The sequence below is a fragment of the Melanerpes formicivorus genome, unplaced genomic scaffold, assembly GCF_026170545.1.
Source record: "Melanerpes formicivorus ecotype bairdi unplaced genomic scaffold, bMelFor1.0.p_v2 SCAF_5, whole genome shotgun sequence".
Taxonomy (NCBI): Eukaryota; Metazoa; Chordata; class Aves; order Piciformes; family Picidae; genus Melanerpes; species Melanerpes formicivorus.
In genome coordinates this window covers 36,598,749-36,619,674 of record NW_027142357.1, presented here as the reverse complement: position 1 = coordinate 36,619,674, position 20,926 = coordinate 36,598,749, and the positions used below count along the sequence as shown (strand labels likewise).

At 42.2% G+C, this 20,926-nt stretch overlaps 1 protein-coding gene across 12 annotated transcripts in view; it reads right to left on the bottom strand.

The window, feature by feature from the left end:
• Positions 1-20,926, bottom strand: part of BAZ2B (bromodomain adjacent to zinc finger domain 2B) — a 135,611-nt gene that overhangs the window by 54,393 nt on the left and 60,292 nt on the right. For all 12 annotated transcript variants that reach the window (XM_068139156.1, XM_068139155.1, XM_068139157.1 and 9 more), the window contains exons 3-5: positions 15,684-15,839; positions 10,806-10,967; positions 9,094-9,287 (exon numbers count right to left, since the gene is read on the bottom strand). In XM_068139156.1, the coding sequence (XP_067995257.1) occupies positions 9,094-9,287; positions 10,806-10,967; positions 15,684-15,837 (510 nt within the window). In that variant the 5' untranslated portion in view covers positions 15,838-15,839. The remainder of the gene's footprint in view (positions 1-9,093; positions 9,288-10,805; positions 10,968-15,683; positions 15,840-20,926) is intronic.

Genomic DNA, 20,926 nt, shown 5'->3' with positions numbered 1-20,926 from the left:
TGATGTGCATGGCCAGAACGGTTGGCATCACTACATTTCAAACCAGTACATCAAATTTAGGCCTAGATCTAGCAAACCTCCACAGTAAGCACTGCTTCCAGGAAAATTCAAACCAAAGATTTATTGCTAACTAACACAGGAAGAACAATACATACTGGATTTATCATTTACATTTCAGTGATATGCTAACTGCATTACTGCTTGTCATTTCACAGTATGTGAGGTTCAGCATCACAAGATTTTGAAGACTGCAGAGAATATTCTCACCAAATTGCTTTTGGGATTTGCTTCTGAAAAATGGTCTGAAATACACTGAAAATTTTGGACAAATATTATATTCAAACTCTCAGAAAGAGCAAATTTGTAGAGCAGAACAGGAAAGCTAAACAAGCAGCATAAAAGAATGCAGAATAAGGTGTAAAAAATACAGGAACTCAAAATGTGGACACTGCAAGACCAGATTTCAAAGTGCAATGGATAAGGGAAGTTAACTTTTATGGATTCTAAAGCAAGATGCTAAAGACTAATTTTAAGTCAAAGATCCTTGTTGTATGAAGAAGAAATCCACACCAATTAACAGTACACCAAAGCAAACTTAAGCTGGGTCTACTGGTTATGGATGGGGACAGCTCATTTTTTCATAGTAGCTCCTATGGTGCTATGTTTTGGATAGTGACCAAAAGAGCATTGGTGCTACAGAAATAGGTTGGTTGCTCCTGAACAGCACTTGCACAGTGCCAACAGCGGTTCTACTCCTCATTCTGCTTCACCAGCGAGCAGAATGAGGCTGCACAGAGAACTGGGAGAGCACACAGCTGGGACAGTTGATGCCAAATAACCCAAGGGATGTTCCAGATCATAGGACATCATGCTCAGCAATAAAACTGGGGGAAGAAGGAAGGAAGGGGAAGATGTTCAGAGTTAAGGCATGGGTCCTCTCAAGCCCTGCTTTCCTGGAGAAGGATGAACACCTGCCTGCTGATGGGAAGCAGTGAAGGAATTTCTTGGTTTGCCTGCACATGCAGCTTTTGCATGCCCTAAGAAATGGCTTTCAGGTCAACCCACAAAGTTTTCTCAGTTTTGACCTTTGATTCTTTCCCCATCACACTGGGGAGGAGTGAGAGAGTGGCTGTGTGGGGCTGAGCTGCTCACTGCAGTTAAACCACAGCAAAGGGATTCAATTTATGTTGTGCAAAAGCTACTTTGCATCATACTTTTTGCATACTATCACATGCATTGCTTCACTATCCCCTCAGTTTAGGAAAGATGTTGAGTTGCTGGAAGGTGTCCAGAGACGGGCAACAAAGCTGGGGAGGGGGTTGGAACACAGCCCTGTGAGGAGAGGCTGAGGGAGCTGGGGTTGCTTAGCCTGGAGAAGGGGAGGCTGAGGGGAGACCTTATTGCCATCCACAACTACCTGAAGGGAGGCTGTAGACAGGCGGGGGCTGGACTCTTCTCCCAGGCAACCAGCAGTAGAACAAAAGGACACAGTCTCAAGCTGCACCAGGGGAGGTTTAGGCTGGATGTTAGGAAGAAATTCTTCACAGAAAGAATGATTGGTCATTGGAATGGGCTGCCCAGGGAGGTGGTGGAGTCACCATCCCTGGAAGTGCTTAAGAAGAGACTGCATGAGGCACTTAGTTGATTAGATGGTGTTGAGTGATAGGTTGGACTTGGTGATCTCTGAGGTCTTTTCCAACCTGGTTAATTCTGTATTCTGTACTGTTGGGAAATCTGAAGAATTTCAGTATGCTTATTTGGATTTACTGTTTCACTGCTCAATTCAGAAACTGGCCAGTTGAAAGTATAAATGAGGGACAACTATATGAATATATGCTGACAAAAAATATTAACTCTACAGAACTGGGCCACCAGGTCCTTTGTTTCATTGCTGGCGCCCATTACATCATATTTAAGTCTCTTCATGCCTAGCATTTGGCACAGATGCAGAATGTTTCTTTGTGAAAGATAAGATCAAAATGAAGCACAAGACATGATCTGAAGCAGTGAAATCAACAATGCCTGGACTCTATTCTTTTTTTTCTTCTTTGTGGTTCTCTATCTCCATATGTGGTGAGGGAAACACTCAGAACACTACAATACTACTAAAATCAGAACCGTTGAGTTTATCTGCAGTGTTAAAATAAATCTTGGCAACATCAGCTTGTGAAGAGATGCATGCAACAGCAAGGAAAGACAGGAGCAGGCAGCAGGCTTGCTCAGTTGACAGTGTTTACTTCAGTCATCAACACTAAAACTTTTGCTGCCTGTTGCCCTTTACAAACAATTCAGCTGCTGAATCTTACCACTGTCTCTTCATACTGCAGACAAGAACATTAACAAATTACCATATCAAGAAAGCAGTCAGGAACACTCCCATGAAAAAGGAGCAGCAAGTGCCAAGCAACATCCAACACCTAAGTCTGATTCACAAGCAACTACCTTGAGTAAGAAATGGGACAGCCAATTTTGACATACAATTTAGTGGAACTTTTAAGCAAGCAAATGCTTCAAAACAAATCAGTCACCTAACCACCTTGTGAAACACAACTGCTTCCCAGGGAGTTTTTACTTCATAAGCAAATAGAATCTTTTGACATAGGTAAAACCAATACAGAGAAGTTGGATTAGTAGGATGCCACGTGAAAGGATGGCAAATTAATAGCTTAGAGAAAAGGTAATGATAGGGAAAATTTACACTTGTGCCTTTAGTGGATATCAAAGGATTAATCTTGATGAAGAAGTTTCTATCAAATCCAGCATAAGACACAAAGCGGCTGGGGGTTGGGGGGAAAAGGTGCTGCCAGTAAACTGGATAGAGACTAAATCAAATGGTGTGAGCCAGGGGGAGGCCATCCAGAGGGACCTTGAACAGGCTGGAGAGGTGAGCACAAGCCAACCTCATGAGGTTCAACAAGGGCAGGGTCCTGCATCTGGGTTGAGGCAATCCCAGGCACAAATCCAGGCTGGGCAGTGACTGCCTGGAATGCAGCCCTGAGGAGAGAGACTTGGGGGTGCTGGTGGAGGAGAAGCTCAACATGAGCCCTCAGTGTGCACTTACAGCCCAGAAAACCAGTCAGATCCTGGGCTGCATCAGGAGAAGTGTGGCCAGCAGGTCGAGGGAGGTGATTCTCCCCCTCTACTCAGCTCTGGTGAGACCCCACCTGGAGTACTGCCTCCAGTTCTGGAGCCCCTATTATAAGAGAGATATGGAGGTGCTGGAAGGTGTCCAGAGAAGGGCCACGAGGATGAGCAGAGGGCTCCTGTGAGGATAGACTGAAGGAGCTGGGGCTGTTCAGTCTGGAGAAGAGAAGGCTCTGAGGTGACCTAATTGTGGCCTTCCAGGATCTGAAGGGGGCTATAAGAAAGCTGGGGAGGGACTTCTCAGGATATCAGGTAGTGATAGGACTAGGGGCAATGGAAAGAAGCTGGAGGTGGGGAGATTCAGGCTGGAGGTGAGGAGGAAGTTCTTCACCATGAGAGTGGTGAAGCCCTGAAATGGGTTGTCCAGGGAGGTGGTTGGGGCGCCATCCCTGGAGGTGTTTAAGCCCAGGCTGGATGAGGCTCTGGCCAGCCTGATTTAGTGTGGGGTGTCCCTGCCCATGGCAGGGGTTTGGAACTAGATGATCCTTGTGGTCCCTTCCAACCCTGACTGACACTATGATAATATCTCTATAGACATATGGAACAACAAAAAAAAATACTTGAAAGAAATTCTAAAAGCTTGCTGACACAAAATAAAATAGTCCAGAAGAGAAGAAAAAAAATGCAGGCTGAAGAGTAAGCAGCAGTTTTATTTTATTTGATATACACTAGAAAGAAAGAAAGAGGACTCTGAAGATACAGGTAAGACAGGCAGATATTTATAGACTATAAAAAAGGCTATTGTTTTTTAAAAAAAAAAACACTACAAGGCTTCAAGAAATATATTCAATAAAAGTTTATTACTAAGTTGCATTTTACACACAGATTTAACTCTGACTAGCTCCTCTACTGGCAACAACACAGCCATAAAAGTGGAGGCAAGAGTGGGTTCAATTAAAGTAAATTTCATATCTGATTTTGGTTCAGTGACTTTAGCAAATCTGCTGGATGGTTATGCTAATTGAAGGCATTCATTGCTCAGAAAGCTATCATCTGGATTCAATAAGAAAAGCAGTCTGACCTTAATGACCCAGTGAGATAGTCCCATATAAAGGTGACTGAAGTGATTAAAAATATTTCAGCCATGATTTCAAAGCACTGAAGTTTATAAAGGAAATACAATATGGTAGTTGCCAAGAAGAGATGTTAAAAGAGCGTCCTGTTAAAAGAGATGTTAAAAGTGAAGAGTAAGTCAGTGTCCTGTGCCTAATTCTGGAATCCAGATAGGAATCTTGGATCTTTTATTTATCTCACTAGCTGCCTATAATGGTAGGAGACATTCTCCAAGCCAGCAGAGGCTCAAGTTCACCATATATGCTTTTTTTTCCCCCTTGAAGACTGTTGCTCTACCAATGTCAAAATCCTGTTGATCTTCCACTAATGCCACCAAGAGAGGGGCAGCCAGTTTTATGGTTCTTTGAGGCTTGAGCAGCACATTCAGATGAATGATTATTTAGAAAGCAATCTGCTTAGTCAGTTCTATCTTGGCCACAAACAGAGCATGCTTGAAAGAAGACAATTAAAAGCATGCTAAAGTCATCAAGACAGTGACTAACACAGCAAGTTACAAGGTAATGCAGTTACCAAATTTTATATGCAAGAGGTGTTTTATGGATAGTATCACAATGAGATCTATCTTCAATAAAACACTGTCATGCTTAACAGGCATAACATGATACAGCATAAATACACAGTGATGACTGAGGATTTGGCACAATTTTGAACTCCTGTTTTGGACAGACTGAGGTTTATCACTGATCACCCTCTGAAGGGCCGCATACACACCTCGGACAAAAGAAACTGGATGAGAGCTTTTAATAAAATGATGTCTCTGCTAACTCAGAAGGGTTTTTTCCCACAGACTACAGGAGGAAAACCAAAACCACCTCATGTAACACAACTTGCTATCAGACTGCACTCCAGGATTCCCTAAGATCTAAAATGGTAGGAAAACAGAATTAGAATATAACAGAATAGAATAAACCAGGTTGGAAGAGACCTTCAAGATCATGGCGTCCAACCCATCAACCAATCCAACCCACCCAAACAGCTAACCCATGGCACCAAGCACCCCATCAAGTCTCCTCCTGAAAACCTCCAATGACAGCAACTCCACCACCTCCCCAGGTGGCCCATTCCAATGGGCAATCACTCTCTCTGTATAGAACTTCTTCCTAACATCCAGCCTAAACCTCCCCTGGCGCAGCCTGAGACTGTGTCCTCTTGTTCTGGTACTGGGTGCCTGGGAGAAGAGACCAACCTCTGCCTGTCTACAACCTCCCTTCAGGGAGTTGTAGAGAGTGATAAGGTCACCCCTGAGCCTCCTCTTCTCCAGGCTGAGCAATCCCAGCTCCCTCAGTCTTTCCTCATAGGGCTTGTGTTCCAAGCCCCTCACCGACTTCATTACCCTTCTCTGGACTCGTTCCAGCAAGTCAACCTCCTTCCTAAACTGAGGGGCCCAGAACTGGACACAGGACTCGAGGTGTGGCCTAACCAGTGCAGTGTACAGGGGCAGAATGACCTCCCTGCTCCTGCTGGCCACACTGCTCTTGATGCAGGCCAGGATGCCTTTGGCCCTCCTAGCTGCCTGGGCACACTGCAGGCTCATGTTCAGCCAACTATCGACCAGTACCCCCAGGTCCCTCTCTGCCTGGCCGCTCTCCAGCCACTCTGACCCCAGCCTGTAGCACTGCATGGGGTTGTTGTGGCCGATGTGCAGAACCTGGCACTTGGATGTGTTCAGTCTCATGCCATTGGACTCTGCCCATCTGTCCAGCCTGTCGAGGTCCCTCTGCAGAGCCTCTCTACCCTCCAGCATTCAACCAGGAAGAGATCATAGCACAAAAAGTAAATTTAGAGTTTCAGCAACTGAAAAACAAGCTTGGGATCAACTATTCCTTTAAAAGAAAACCACAATGATATCATTTTTGTTTTTATTAATACCAAGCTGAAAAGAAAATTACAACCAGGGTTGCACCTGAAGAAATACCAGATGAATACTAAAAGAATAAATCCCTGAAGAAAGGAATATTTGGAGAAGTAGAAAAGAAATGTTTTTAAATAAACTATGCTCTCTATTCACAGAATCACTGAGGCTGGAATAGACCTCTGAGATCATCAAGTCCAGCATATGACCTAACACCATCACATCGACTAAACCTTGTCACTAAGTGCCACAGCCAATCTTTCCTTAAACACTTCCAGAGACTGACTCCACCCTCTCCCCTGGACAGTCCATTCCAGTGTCTAATTACCCTTTCTGTCAGGAAGTGCTTCCTAATACCCAACCTAAACCTCCTCTGATGCAGCTTCAGGCCATGCCCTCTCTTCTTGTCCCAAGTTGCTGGGGAAAAGAGCCTGACCCCCAACTTACTACAGCTTCCCTTCAGGTAGTTGTAGAGTGTGATATGGTCCCCCTGAGCCTCCTCCAGGCTAAACAACCCCAGCTCCCTGATTATTCCTGTGCCTTCATTTCCAGTTGTGTCTTTGTTCTACCGTACTGAAATAAAAATATTATTTGGTTTGTTTGCTTTTTGCTTTCTTTTAAAAATCAAATATCTTGATTTTCTTATTTTGGAGATCTCAGGTAGAGCTACTATCTGTATGTTTTGCTTGTAAAGAATGGAATGGAACGGAACAGAACAGACCAGACCAGGTTGGAAAAGACCTCCGAGATCATCAAGTCCAATCTACCACCCAACATCAACTAATCAACTAAACCATGGCACCAAAAGCCCCATCCAGTCTCTTTTTAAACACCTGCAGGGACGGTGACACCACCACCTCCCTGGGCAGCACATTCCAATGGTCAATCTCTCTTTCTATGAAGAACCTCTTCCTAACATCCAGCCTAAACCTCCCCTGGTGCAGCTTGAGACTGTGTCCTCTTGTTCTGGTCCTGGTTGCCTGGGAGAAGAGACCAACCTCTGCCTGTTTACAACCTCCCTTCAGGTAGTTGTAGAGAGCAAGGAGGTCTCCCCTGAGCCTCCCCTTCTCCAGGCTAAGCAACCCCAGCTCCCTCAGCCACTCCTCATAGGGCTGTGCTCCAAACCCCTCCCCAGCTATGTTGCCCTTCTCTGGACACCTTCAAGCATCTCAATATCTTTCCTAAACTGAGGGGCCCAGAACTGGACACAGGACTCAAGGTGTGGCCTAAGCAGTGCTGAGTAGAGGGGCACAAGGACCTCCCTGCTCCTGCTGGCCACACTGTTCCTGATCCAGGCCAGGATGCCATTGGCCTTCTTGGCTGCCTGGGCACACTGCTGGCTCATGTTCAGCCTACTCTCAACCAGTACCCCCAGGTCCCTTTCTGCCTGGCTGCTCTCCAGCCACTCTGACCCCAGCCTGTAGCACTGCATGGGGCTGCTGTGGCCAATGTGTAGAACCTGGCACTTGGATGTGTTCAATCTCATGCCCTTGGACTCTGCCCATCTGTCCAGCCTGTCAAGGTGCCTTTGCAGAGATGTCCTATCCTATAACAGATCAACACCTGTCCCCAGCTTGGTGTCATCTGCAAATCTACCGATGATGGACTCAATCCCCTCATCCAGATCATCAATAAAGTTATTGAACAGGATGGGGCCCAGCACTGATCCCTGGGAGACACCACTAGTGACTGGTAACACCACTAGTGACTAGCAACAGAAAAAAGAAAACATTAGGCCAAATCCACTCACCACACAAAAATATTAATAAATATTTTTAAATAAAAGTACTTCAGCCTAGATAGCTGCCAGCAGGAAATAACTCCCTTAGCTTCTCTGCTGACAGTACCCATTTTCCAGTACTCCATTTCCTGTGTTTTGACTAAATAGTTTTGATTCCAAGAGCAGCAAGTTCTTAAGTAATGGGACGGAGATTGGAGTCAATGCAGCTGACCAATATGATCAAGTATTGTTGCTTTATTGTTCCAGTGTTGTAGGAGTATAGTGAGTATAGCACAGTAAAGTAAAGCAAAGAAGAAGAAGGGAAAGGAAAGTGCATATCAGGGGAACTTCTACAACTTATATAAACTCGGAGAGCCTTGTTGGCATAGCTTCATTGGTTCCCACGAGTGACCACACATCACACTATTATAGATTATTGGTCCAACTACTAATGACACGTGAGGTTTGTTGATGCAGGTGCATGTCCTGTTGTTCCAAGATAACTTTCTGTGTTTACAGCTACCAGTGTCCTGCTTTAGTTCCATGCTGCAGGCACAGCACTGTTTTGCTACGCTGCTAGCTGGCTCTGCACTTATGCTGAGCATAAGTCAGGCTCTAGGCCTGCACTGCGAGATTGCTCACACTGCTCGTCGCTGGCATTGCCACACTTAAGTACTGACCCAAGCACTCCTGAAGAAGTTTTACTAACTCCCTGAGCTCATGTTGTTCATATCAAATGGCTGCCTAAGTTTTGAACAGAATCATGGAATTACCTCATACATAGGTAATTACTCTCCAAAACCCATTTTTCTTTTGATTACTAAAAAACTCATTTTGCCTCTGAAACTTCCTGTATTTTAAGTTACATTAAAACACCATGAAACAGTTTATAATAGGTTGTAATTACAGTAACACAAATGTTTGTACTGTGATATCATACTATCAAATATTGATGTTAAAATAATATACTTCATAATTACATAAGTTATTGCATACTGCTATTAACTTGTGGCATTAATGCTAATGGTAGCTTTAAGTCGTTAAACAAGTCATCAAACAAATATAAACATCCCCTACAAAACCAAACCAAAAGCCCAGACCAAAACACAACAAGTCCCAACACACAAAAAAACCCACCAGAGAGATGAGGGCACAGACCATGCTCTAATAAATAATAGTAAGAAAACCCCAAACCATCTTGTACCGGGAGAGAACACTTGGAAATGATGCTGTGTGCTCAACCAGAACACTTAACTCTGCCATTTTTTGGTCTGAATCTTAACATTCTTGTCTGCATATTTACCTTGTCTTTGATTTTGTCAGCTCTAGTGTCCAAAAGCTGAACTTTGCACTGCTCCTGGTTGTATTTGCGGCCTCCTGCTCCTGAGGTTATAGCCTTCACTTGTCCTGCAGATGTTGCAATGCTGGTGGATAACACAGATGTGCCGACACCAGATACTGCAGTGGTACTGTTCCCATTCAGTGATCCATTTATACCTTAAGACAACAGATTTACAAAGTGACACTTAAAAAGAATTCAGAGTAGCAGCCATGTTCTTTGAGATGTTCCAGCCACACTAATCCAGCTTCCATAAACACATAACAAAATACTACATTACTCACAGGTTACTCCCAGCATATGCTGGTAACTGGCAAACCAAAAGCCACTTTGATTTGCTTGTGGAGTTATTTTAATTAGAAGATGCAGAGCATCCATGATTTAAAGGATAAACACATTTAATGCTGTGTAAGAAGAAGAAAAAAAAATCTGAAATCATACCCTTTTAATGCCTATCCTTGATTTAGTCAGGGGCAAAAAAACCCCAGGATTTTGAAGAAAGAAGACAAAATATTTACATTCAGAATAACACACTTAGCAAAATTTGTTTACACTTTCAAAGTATCAATCAGCTCCAGAGAAAAATCAGATGGAATCCAAGACGCTCATGAGCTTTGCAATGTGTACAATGAGGTAGAGGGGAAATTGTGGGAATGCTGTTTGAAACATCCACACTTAAGCATGCTCACTTATTTCTCGGGAAGACTGCTGCTTTCTAACAATCAATCTTTAGCCACACAAAATTGCTACTCTGCAATCTTGCAATTATTATGAGATTGATTCTGAAACATACATCAGGTCTTAAAACCTACCAAAATGAATACAATTTTTAAAAGCCCTTTTGTACACCACAGAATCACCGAACAGCATACAGTGAGTTGGAAGGGATCCACAAGGATCAAGTCCAAATCCTGACTCCACAAATTAAAACTCAGACATTAAACTACAGATCTAAGAGCACCGTCCAAACATTTCTTGAATGCAGGACAGGCTTGGGGCCATGCCCACTTCCCTGATGAGTCTGCTCATCCTCTCTCAGTGAACAACATTTTCCTAACATCCTATGAGACTCTCCACAGCTGCAGCATTAAGCCATCTCCTTGCATCCTGTCATTGGACATCAGAGAGAAAAGACCAGCACTTCCCACTCTGTTCCCTCTTATAGGGAAGCCATAGACAGCAACAGGTTCATCCCCTCTACCTCCTCTCCTCTAAGCTGAACAAACCCTGTATCAAACACATGTATCACATCTCTTCAAGAAGTGTGCAGTGCCACTACATGAAATATCAAGTTGAAATGCAAGAAAGTCTTCTGATGTCATTGGGCTACCTCCATTGAGACACTGTAGCTGTTGCCATGTCCCTCCATACCCACCCCACCCCCAACTATCTGCAGAGGAACCGCAGAAGGCCTCCTACATCAAATCACAAACTTCAAAAACCCAAATCATTTCATTACTCCTCAGCCCAATACAAACTATCTAAGGAAAAAGTGGGTTTAAAACTATTAGCAGGAAGAGTATTTCATTACTGTAAGCCCACATTTGTATGCCTTGTGCTTAGCTAAGAGAATCAACTTTTACAGAACTGTCTAGGAATGGGAAGAACAGTGAGAGGTAAATTCTACATCTGCAGAAGTTCAGTAAGATTATTCCCTCTACAACTTTAGCCATTACCTTTTTCTGTACTGCTCCAACTATTTTTTCCTGTAGCTCTTGAGTGAAATGAAGCAGAATCGTGGTTCTGTGCAGGAGGTGCAAACAGTGGTGGAATTCCCAACAGCGGTGGGAAAAAAGCTGCCCCGGGACGAGAGTGCGTGTCCACCGTTCGCCACCATTCTGCACCACAAAGGAAACAAAACCAAACTTCAGTCATTCCAATAATTAAATATTTCTGGAAGCATGTGCATGATCTAGAGCAGCTTTGCTTGCTTTCCTCCAAAAGAAGAAAGGATTTGCACTTCATTTCACTGATCATTCCAGGTGATGCGTATAGCGGGTATTTAGTTACCACTTCAGCTTTAAAGATGATGTATTTCAGTTCTTCTTTTGTTGAACTTAAGTTTAAATGTCTTTAACTTCAGGTAATACATTATCACATTTATAAATAAACCAAACACAACATAACCCAAAAAAAACCAACAACAAAGCAATCTGATTTATTTACCTTCTTCCACAACTGATGTCCATGCCCAACTAGTAACACTAAATGTTAGTTACCATCTGCTGCACAGCACTATCAGGAAACATCACAATACCCTTTGGGAGTTTTTCCTCAAAAAAGCCAGTATCAACACTTGCTTCTCTCTCTCACACAGTTGTGATTTCTTAATGATGCTGATGAGCCACAACAAATTGTGATGCTTCACAACATTTTGAAGAAAGATCAAGTTAAAACATCCTTTGAGCTTGTAAAGTTTATCAACTTTCTTCATCTCTCCCCCCACAAAAAAACCAAGAGACTTCAGACTATATTACTGGTGATTAGCTTTTAAGAAAACAGCGTGCTAGGCAAGCAATTATTTAATGTGCCTAGAAAGGAGATGCCATCGGTTTTCAAACATGCATTTAGAAACATGGAAGAAAAAAGACAAGTGGAAGCAAAGCCTTGCAACAAACTGAGCATTATAATGGCACTCTTCATCTTTCTTATTTAATGAAAACATCAACAGTCTGTCTAGCAATTAATTCTAATTTTCCCTTCATTTTCCTATTTTAGTGTTTGCTCTTCAAGTTACTAACTTACTGCAGATGCACTCTGCATAACAAGATTGTGCATTAAACTGCACTCGTTACATTCTTGACTTGCTTCAAATAGGTTAAATATTTTTGAGCACAGCTTTTGAAATTTCACTAACCACTACACAGATAAATGATTGCAAGCATTACTCCAAAGGGCAACAAACATTGCACCAATGCTGGTCTCTTAGTAACGAGGAATGACAACTGAATGCCTCTGTTAATGTCGTTGAACTTCACGGGGCAATGTAAGGCTTCCAAAAGAGCTAAAATGGAATAAATATGTAAACAGTGCCTTAAAATACAAAGCAGCAATGCACCAACCAGCAGAAACACAAAAATAATATGGTATTTCTAACAATGCCAAGGGCATTCCACCTTACACAGCAAATCTAGAGAACTGCTTAGGGTGACAGAAATTACTATGCATTTTCCTCCTTTCTGTGGTGTTGTTTAATTAATACAGTGCTAGCAAAGTCTGCCTTCTGCACGCCTCCCAACACCTAACTCCGTGTATGCATGATTCCAAACTACCTGTAGGCATAATTTCATGGTGCTGGTGAACATCCCTCAGTGTAAAAAGCTGCTAAGCATGGGAAAGACTGGAAACGGTTTGTATATACACAAGTAGCAATCATCCACTCACATCATTGGTTCAAGAAAACAAAACCCCTCGTTTAATTAGAGAAACATCCAAAATGTCTGTTCATTTAAATGAAGAGCAAAGCACTGGCTACCTTAATAAAACACTTCAAACAAAATTAGCATTTTAATAAACTCTGAATATGCTCTCACAGAAGCAAGCACAGAGGTAACAAACATGAACACAGTTGCAAGGACACCATCTTTAACTTTCCTTCGTAAACCATGGGTTAAGAGAAAGTAGCTGTGGACTACTTTTTATCATAGTATCATTCAGGGTTGGAAGGGACCACAAGGATCATCTAGTTCCAACCCCCCTGCCATGGGCAGGGACACCCCACACTAAATCAGGCTGGCCACAGCCTCATCCAGCCTGGGCTTAAACACCTCCAGGGACGGGGCCTCGACCACCTCCCTGGACAACCCATTCCAGGGTTTCACCACTCTCATGGTGAAGAACTTCCTCCTCACATCTAACCTGAATCTCCCCACCTCCAGCTTCATTCCATTCCCCCTAGTCCTATCACTACCTGAGATCCTGAGAAGTCCTTCCCCAGCATTCCTGTAGGCCCCCTTCAGATACTGGAATCTTTTCCTTTTCTTCTTTTCGTCTCCTTTTATTTTTTTAAAGGGCAGTTTTTAGAAAGAGATTGACAAAACTGCACACTACTGGGAAAGCTGACACATAATTCCAACATAAACACTGCAGATGATTAACTTTGAGGAGTAAGAATAGGTGGAACACAGAGCACTGACCTACTAAGCTGTATTTTTCAAAGTATCAATCCCATGACAGCTCTCAATGACACTTGCTTTAATCTAAGAACTATGAGGTGCTTGGTGCTTCTTTTCCAACACGCCTTCCTGTTTTCAGCAATGGGTGAACACGGAAGCAAGTAATGTATCCGAGCACTTGACTGGAGTGCTTCAATTATTCAGGAACTAGGGCTGTATTAACCAATTAAATTAACTGTATATGATATATTCCATAATGGTTTTGATACAGGTGCTTTGTCTATTTGACCTGGGAACATGCCAACATAATTTATCTGTAGTGTAGTCTCTCTGGCAAAGCATAAAGACTCCCAGCCCTAACTCTCCAGGCAGCGTGGGGACCTGACAGGGTATGTAATCAAGTTTATTGCGAGACTGCTTAATAGACTATTGATTGCTGCAAAGAAAATAAATAGATGAATTGGAATAAAAAGCACCTCTCTGATCTAATGAATAGATTTAAAATGCTGCCTTTGCTTTCTCTTAAGTAAGTCCATTCTTAAACAATTTTATTAGATGCTAGAGAAAAGCATCCTTAAATGTGAAGATAGTTATAAGATTGAGGTAGGTGGGCATATGCAGAATTATTCTGTTTTAGTATCACAGAAGTGAGCATTATCTCAGTTTAGGAACAGGCTAGGGTGCAAGGACAGCAGTCTAGCCTGACTGCAGAGTATCTTGAAAATTCAGGAAAGTTTTGACTCTGGAACTGCTGATCCAGCCACAGGTCATTCGTGGGAAAACAGCATTTGGCTGGTTGACAGCATAAATACTTCTGTGAAGTCTCCCTAGGACAGCGTATACCTTTTCAGAGGGGTGCAACAGAAACCACCGTGTACTGTGTCAGGTAGAGAAACGGACACTCATAAATAAAACTGATGTGACACTACTGATAGTAAGCGGCATTCCAGCTTGTTTTTAGAAATACAAAGTGTCCTTGAGAAATATTTATGTTCTGAAAAGACCAGATGCAGCCAGGCAACAGATTTGACCATGAAAAAATGAAAATGAAAGGGAAACAAGCCCTGAATACTGGGAATTATTATCAGTGCTTAGCACTTATCAGGCAGTATTACTTTTTTCTTTTAAATAGAAGTTGAAAATAGGACTACTTGGATATTCTAAATTACAAACCTGGCAGTTCAGTATCTTTAATACATTATTCATCTGCTTTGGTCTTACTGTATTTTGTTAGACCAAATATATATCCTAGCTATAGGCCAAACACATACTCTGCATATACACAAAGCAAAGGCAGCAAGGAGAGGTAAATGAGTCACATAAATCCTCTGGTTGGAACTGTGTGTTTATAGCCATATGTAAGTGAACTCTTACCACATTCTGGGAACCACCACAGAGAACCATTTTAAATGGCATGGGTTAATGAATGTAAGAAACAGAAGTCTTTTGGAATTAAGCTGTTCTGAAAAATAAAGCATGTGGTTGGTTGTTATGAACAGGTTTAGTTGATTTTTTTTCTGGCTGCTTTTACAGCAATTGAGATAAACAGTCTAGACACAATTCTAGTTATGTTGTGGTGTCTATTTTTCTTCCCAAGGAAGCTACACACAAATACAGGCTGCAGTAGTGCAATCAATATCCGTGGTATCAGGGCAGAAGAGTTTTTTCGGTTTGGAGAATGCAGTCTTGCTAACTCTACTGCAAGAGCCAAGCAGTGGATTACCATGAATTCAAGCTGAAAAACTTCCTACCCGCTGTGTATCTTACAAGACTCAGCAGTACTCAGGCTAACAAAAAGAATGCTTATTATTTGTTCCCTAAAGTGAACAAGGTGTTTCCAAAGAAATAGTAGGCAAGAGTTATTTACAATTTCTTGTTCTGTTGATGACATATACATCATTCAGTTGAAGTGTGAGTTTCATGCACAAAAATGAGATTCTTGCATAAAGAAACCTTCCATACAAGTTGCCAGTTCCAGCCAAGATGCTGTCCTTTAATCAAGACTAAGACTACAACGTTTTGAAATTTGCCTTTTCAGTCTCAAGTTCCTTTTCAGTCTCAAGTTCCATTAGCAGAAACTAAAGCTCTAGACAGAAAAATACAGCAGGAGTTGGGCTTGAGTGCAGAGAACATGACACATGTTCAGTAAATTGACTATTAGACCTTAATCTGAAAGTGGCACAGAGTTTGCTTTAGTGTGCTTAATTTTTAATTTAATTCCTGCTTCTGAAGCAGCTTTGCAAAGTGAAAATCTCTCCTTCAGTAAACAAGTACTATGCAAAGTACACCCACATGTTATGAACGCTGTCCCACAGAAGAACCTCAAACACTTTTCTTCAATGCATCTCTGCCCCCTTATTACATTTGACCTGCAATAATAATTCCCAGTGTTGCCAAACACTAAATTCACACCACAATATGCAACTGACTCATTCTTACCGCATGTGTTGACTGTGGAACTCAGCGATGCAGCTCCAGTGGGAAGGCCACCTTTCGATACTGCTGAAGCTACAGATGGAGCAGAAGATGCTGGATTCGAAGCAGCTGCAGTAGAGGAGACTGACGATGACGTTAACCTCTCTCCTGACTCCATATCTGTAAGAGAGAAGACAAATGTCTGTCTTCTATGGCAGGAAATGAAATCACAAGGGGACTACAATACTCTGTGCTGACCACATCTCAGGATCTGCACTTGATTCTTGAGTAGTTCTACAAGGCCTTCACATGAGAGTTACATCACATGAACAGCACTCAGTCATTCAGGGAATCCAGTACAACTGCAGCAATTAGGGAATTATCTAGTCCTGTTGAGAGCTACATCACATTTCATCTTAAATGCCAACAGCCACACCTGAGAGCATTACCCACACCCTCTGCTCAGAAGCTCCATTTAACTCAGTCTGGCAGATTGAGCCCTTGTCTGAGTCAGATCATAGCTCTGCAGCCTGGTCTGTGTTCACACATCCTGGTTAGGTGCCATGTTATAGCTTCCCCCCAGGCCTGCATCACCTCCCATCTTCTGCTACACCTGATCAGACTACCAGAAGAACCTTGGGCATGACAGGTTCCTTTATTTTGTTTGCACTGAGTGGCAGTGTTCAGATCCTCCAAGACTATGTCAGGGTTGGGAAAAGCCCTACTTTCATCATCCTCAACTGCCAGCTTGTCCCACCTTGCACAGCAGCCCTGACATTGCTGCTGCCTGACAGACCCCAGCTGTAGAGACATGTAAAACAGGTAACACATGACAAAGAGGTTTAACTAGGGGCTTCATTTAGGGAAAGACACAGGAAATATGATGAGATAATATAAGAACTCCTGTAAGTTGATAGCTTTCTTTTACCTGATAAGCTTTTCATATAAAATAAGTTTGTTATATTTGTGGCATCAGAAGTTACCAGGATTATTTCACTTAACAAGAAGGAGCATTTTAAGAAAAACACACAGTAAACTATTAGTAAAAACACTCACTGTTAAGTAGTTTCTTGAATACTTAAAACCTGCAGCTAATCTAAGCATAATGGCAGCAGAGTCAAGAGACTAGCTGACAGAATCTGCCAGAACTGCAGCTGATGGTGAGTCAGGATCAGTGCATAAATATTGTGGGAAGAAATCTTTTCAGAGTCCCTGTATTACTGAACATAAGCAACAAGACTAAGCACAGTTAACTCATAACAGGCAAGGCTCTAAGAAACCAGTTCCTGTCCTGGAGTCTCCTTTAGCTACTGAGGAAACAGCTTGCCTCAGATCTGCCACAGGAACCATGGGAAGGTCAAGTACTAAGCTTAAGTTGAGCAACCACTGCAACACCTCACTCCCAGTCTTTGTAAAACCAGCACCAAGTACAGGAGACAGTCACACGTTTCCAAACCCTGATCAGTTCAGAGAACTGACCTGTTAAACAGCACTTCCGGCCCCAAGTTGCACTACATAATGATTTCTTCAACTACTCATTTGAAAAGTCAGCATAAAAGGTGTTATCTCTTTCTCCCAAAGACATGGCATCCTTGGCTCCTCTCAGCCAGTGCAAATGAACCTTAAAAAGCCAAGGGCAGCGCAGAAGTGAGTGTCACAGCAAAATCTCTGGGAGATACACCATGCCTGTTTTAACCAAATCATTAACTTCTTATCGCTAATAATTTTTATGCGCAGCACTTTCTATGTTCAGGTCCCCAGACTTGCCAACCAGCAGAACAAAAGCTACTGCATGCCCTGAAGTGCAAATTGTGCAAAAAAAGGCAAGTATAGTATATCGTGTAGAACCGCCTACCCTTTACACAAACTGCTAAGAGCAACCCTGAAAAAGAGCACTGAAAGGCTTAAACACTTTCATTTTTTTACAGCCCAATTGATCATATGCAATTTTTTATGCAGGCAGAAGAGAATTAGTGGGATTTTCTTCCCTGCAAATACTGAAAACACAACTAGTTAAACCGGCATGGCACAAAAAGTTGTATTAACTGCTGTACTGAACTTGAGGGCTGCCAACTGAGTCCATCATCAGTAAATTTGCTGATGATACCAAGCTGGGGGCAGGAGTTGATCTGCTGGAGGGTAGAGAGGCTCTGCAGAGGGACCTCGACAGGCTGGACAGATGGGCAGAGTCCAAAAACATGAGATTGAACACATCCAAGTGCCAGGTTCTGCACATTGGCCACAACAAGCCCATGCAGTGATACAGGCTGGGGTCAGAGTGGCTGGAGAGCAGCCAGGCAGAGAGGGACCTGGGGGTACTGGTCGATGGTAGGCTGAACATGAGCCTGCAGTGTGCCCAGGCAGCCAAGAGGGCCAATGGCATCCTGGCCTGCATCAGGAAGAGTGTGGCCAGCAGGAGCAGGGAGGTCATTCTGCCCTGTACACTGCACTGGTTAGGCCGCACCTCAAGTACTGTGTCCAGTTCTGGGCCCCTCAGTTTAGGAAGGAGGTTGACTTGCTGGAACGAGTCCAGAGAAGAGCAACAAAGTTGGTGAGGGGTTTGGAACACAAGCCCTATGAGGAAAGACTGAGGGAGCTGGGGTTGCTCAGCCTGGAGAAGAGGAGACTCAGGGGTGACCTTATTGCTCTCTACAACTCCCTGAAGGGAGGTTGTAGACAGACGGATGACGGTCTCTTCTCCCAGGCAGCCAGTACAAGAACAAGAGGACACAGTCTCAGGCTGTGCCAGGGGAGGTTTAGGCTGGATGTTAGGAAGAAGTTCTATACAGAAAGAGTGATTGCCCATTGGAATGGGCTGCCTGGGAAGGTGGTGGAGTCGCCATCATTGGAGGTATTCAGGAGGAGACTTGATGGGGTGCTTGGTGCCATGGGTTAGCTGTTTGGGTGGGTTGGACTGGTTGATAGGTTGGACGCAATGATCTTGAAGGTCTCTTCCAACCTGGTTTAGTTTATTCTAAATAAAGGTTTATTCAACCTTTTCTTGAACACAATAGCAGAAATCATGGAAAATATTTTCTTCAGATGCAAAAAACATTGTCAAACATTTAAGATTTTTAGTTTGGAACTTCTAAATGCTTTTCTCCTACTAAACATTTTTTTACCCACAGTTAAACACCACCTCTGTGATTTGTAGTAACTTGTGAATGTAATTCAGCTACTCACTGGAAGCAGGCCACTGAAAAAATACTGTATATAATGTAGGCTTTTAATGTTGCATCACATTCATTAGATTTTGGAGTATTTCTAAGGGCAATAATTAATAGAAATCCTTTTCATATGAGATTATGATTTAGGTCTGTATCTACAGATTAAAGTCTTTAGCATTTCAAACAGATGCATCATTTCCTGCTACAAAACATTTACTATCTTTAGTGTGTATGTATATAAAGAAACAGACATAAATGAATATAACAATGTACATTTTTTTAGGACTATGAATGACTGAAGTTGAGTGTGGCCAACAGGCAGTCATTGTACAATAACCTATGGTTTTGTTGTACTTTGGTATTCACTGTGGTAATTATGGCCACACTTAATTTACTATATACATGCAAAAATGATAAACACATCATAGGGGTATTACTAATCACTTGTAAAAGGGGGAATTATTTCCACGTTTTAATACAACTGCATTTGAAACTCAGGTTGGAAACTTTGTATTTTACTTAGGTTTCCTGACAAAAAACATCACAGAATTCATGGATTTCTTTTAAAAAAACCCCAAACATTAAAAAATAAAACCATGCTGTCATGTTGTGTACAATAACACAACATTAAAGTAAGTCTTTACCATCTAATGTATTCTGTAAGATAGGCACAGTTAAGAACCTCCTATAAGCACCCGATGCTTGTGTCCTAAATGAGAAGCTACTCTTGGTAAACCAATACATTTTTGTTAATGAAAAATGTAAATTTGGTTATATTTGTAAGCTTTTAACCAGCATCAGCCATCTGCTTGAACCGGTAATACTGCACCACGTAAGAATTGGGAGAACACTAATAAACTGCTCTTTCAAGGCTCCCCTCCTTCCTCCCCCTCCCCTTGTTGTTTTAGTTTGTGGGGAGCTAGGGGGTGGGGTTTTGGAGGGACTGCATCTTCAACCTTTAATTCAGCTGCTTGTTTGAAGTCATTAATAAAAACCCTGAATACTGGCATTTCTGTATGACTTTGAACTGAAGAAATTATATTCTTTTCTTAGAGACATACATACTTTTGCTTTCAACCCAAGTCAACCCTTAATTATGTTTAGTTAATTACTCCAACCACAGCAGATGGCTAACTCCAAAAGAGATAATCCCCGAAACAGTCATTAGTCAGGATCAGCAATAATTACACTGTAGACCTAATGTGTTCAGTGACTAAAAACTCCACGCAGTTGCAGCAGATCCATATTCTTTTTAACCTTAAATTAGACATTTGTTTCATTTTTGTGTATTTTGCCAGTCAACACTTCTGACAAAATCATGACTGCTTTTCCAACTCTTAATATTCCTAACAGAGAAATTCAGTAAGTAAACCTAGAGGAGACAAAAATCCCTGTGTTTTGTATTTACCAGGTGTAGTGACTTATGTTAGTTGCTCTCCATGCTTTGCCCAAAACTCCAGTTATTTTCACAGAACTTTCCATAGTGATTAACAGCTATGAATGCAACAGAACACAATGAAAACTGAACACAAACTCTCACTGAGGAGGAGCAAAGAATGTAAGGATGTGCAGTTTGACACAAGGAAATTGTCTTTTCTGGGCAAGAAAAAAAAGGAAGGGTGTTGGGGAGAAGAGAATGAAATATGTTTAATAAAAATAAAAGTAATAAAAGTAGCTAAAGTCTTATTAAAGGAAACAACAAAACAAATTTTCACATTTGACAAGATGAAATTTCTTCAAACTATGTTATCTATCAAGCCCATGCTTCAAACCTTCTTTCACAGGATATTGCCATGGATGGTAGCACATCAGAACCTTAATGGGAAGGTCGTGAGTTCAAGCCTGCAGTGGGCAGTAGTGTCCTCCCTACTCTAGTCATGAGGTCTGTGGTGACAGGTTGGACTCCATGATCTTTGAGGTCTCTTCCAACCTTAGGAATACTGAATACTGGATATAATACTATCCCATGAGTGACAGCTGGGATGTGAGACACACTACAGAGTGGGTGTTCAAAAACTGCCAAGAGTAGCACTGCTTCCAGTTTAACCTCTATACTCCCATGCACTGCTTCATTACTTCAATGACTACCTCTAACAGTGA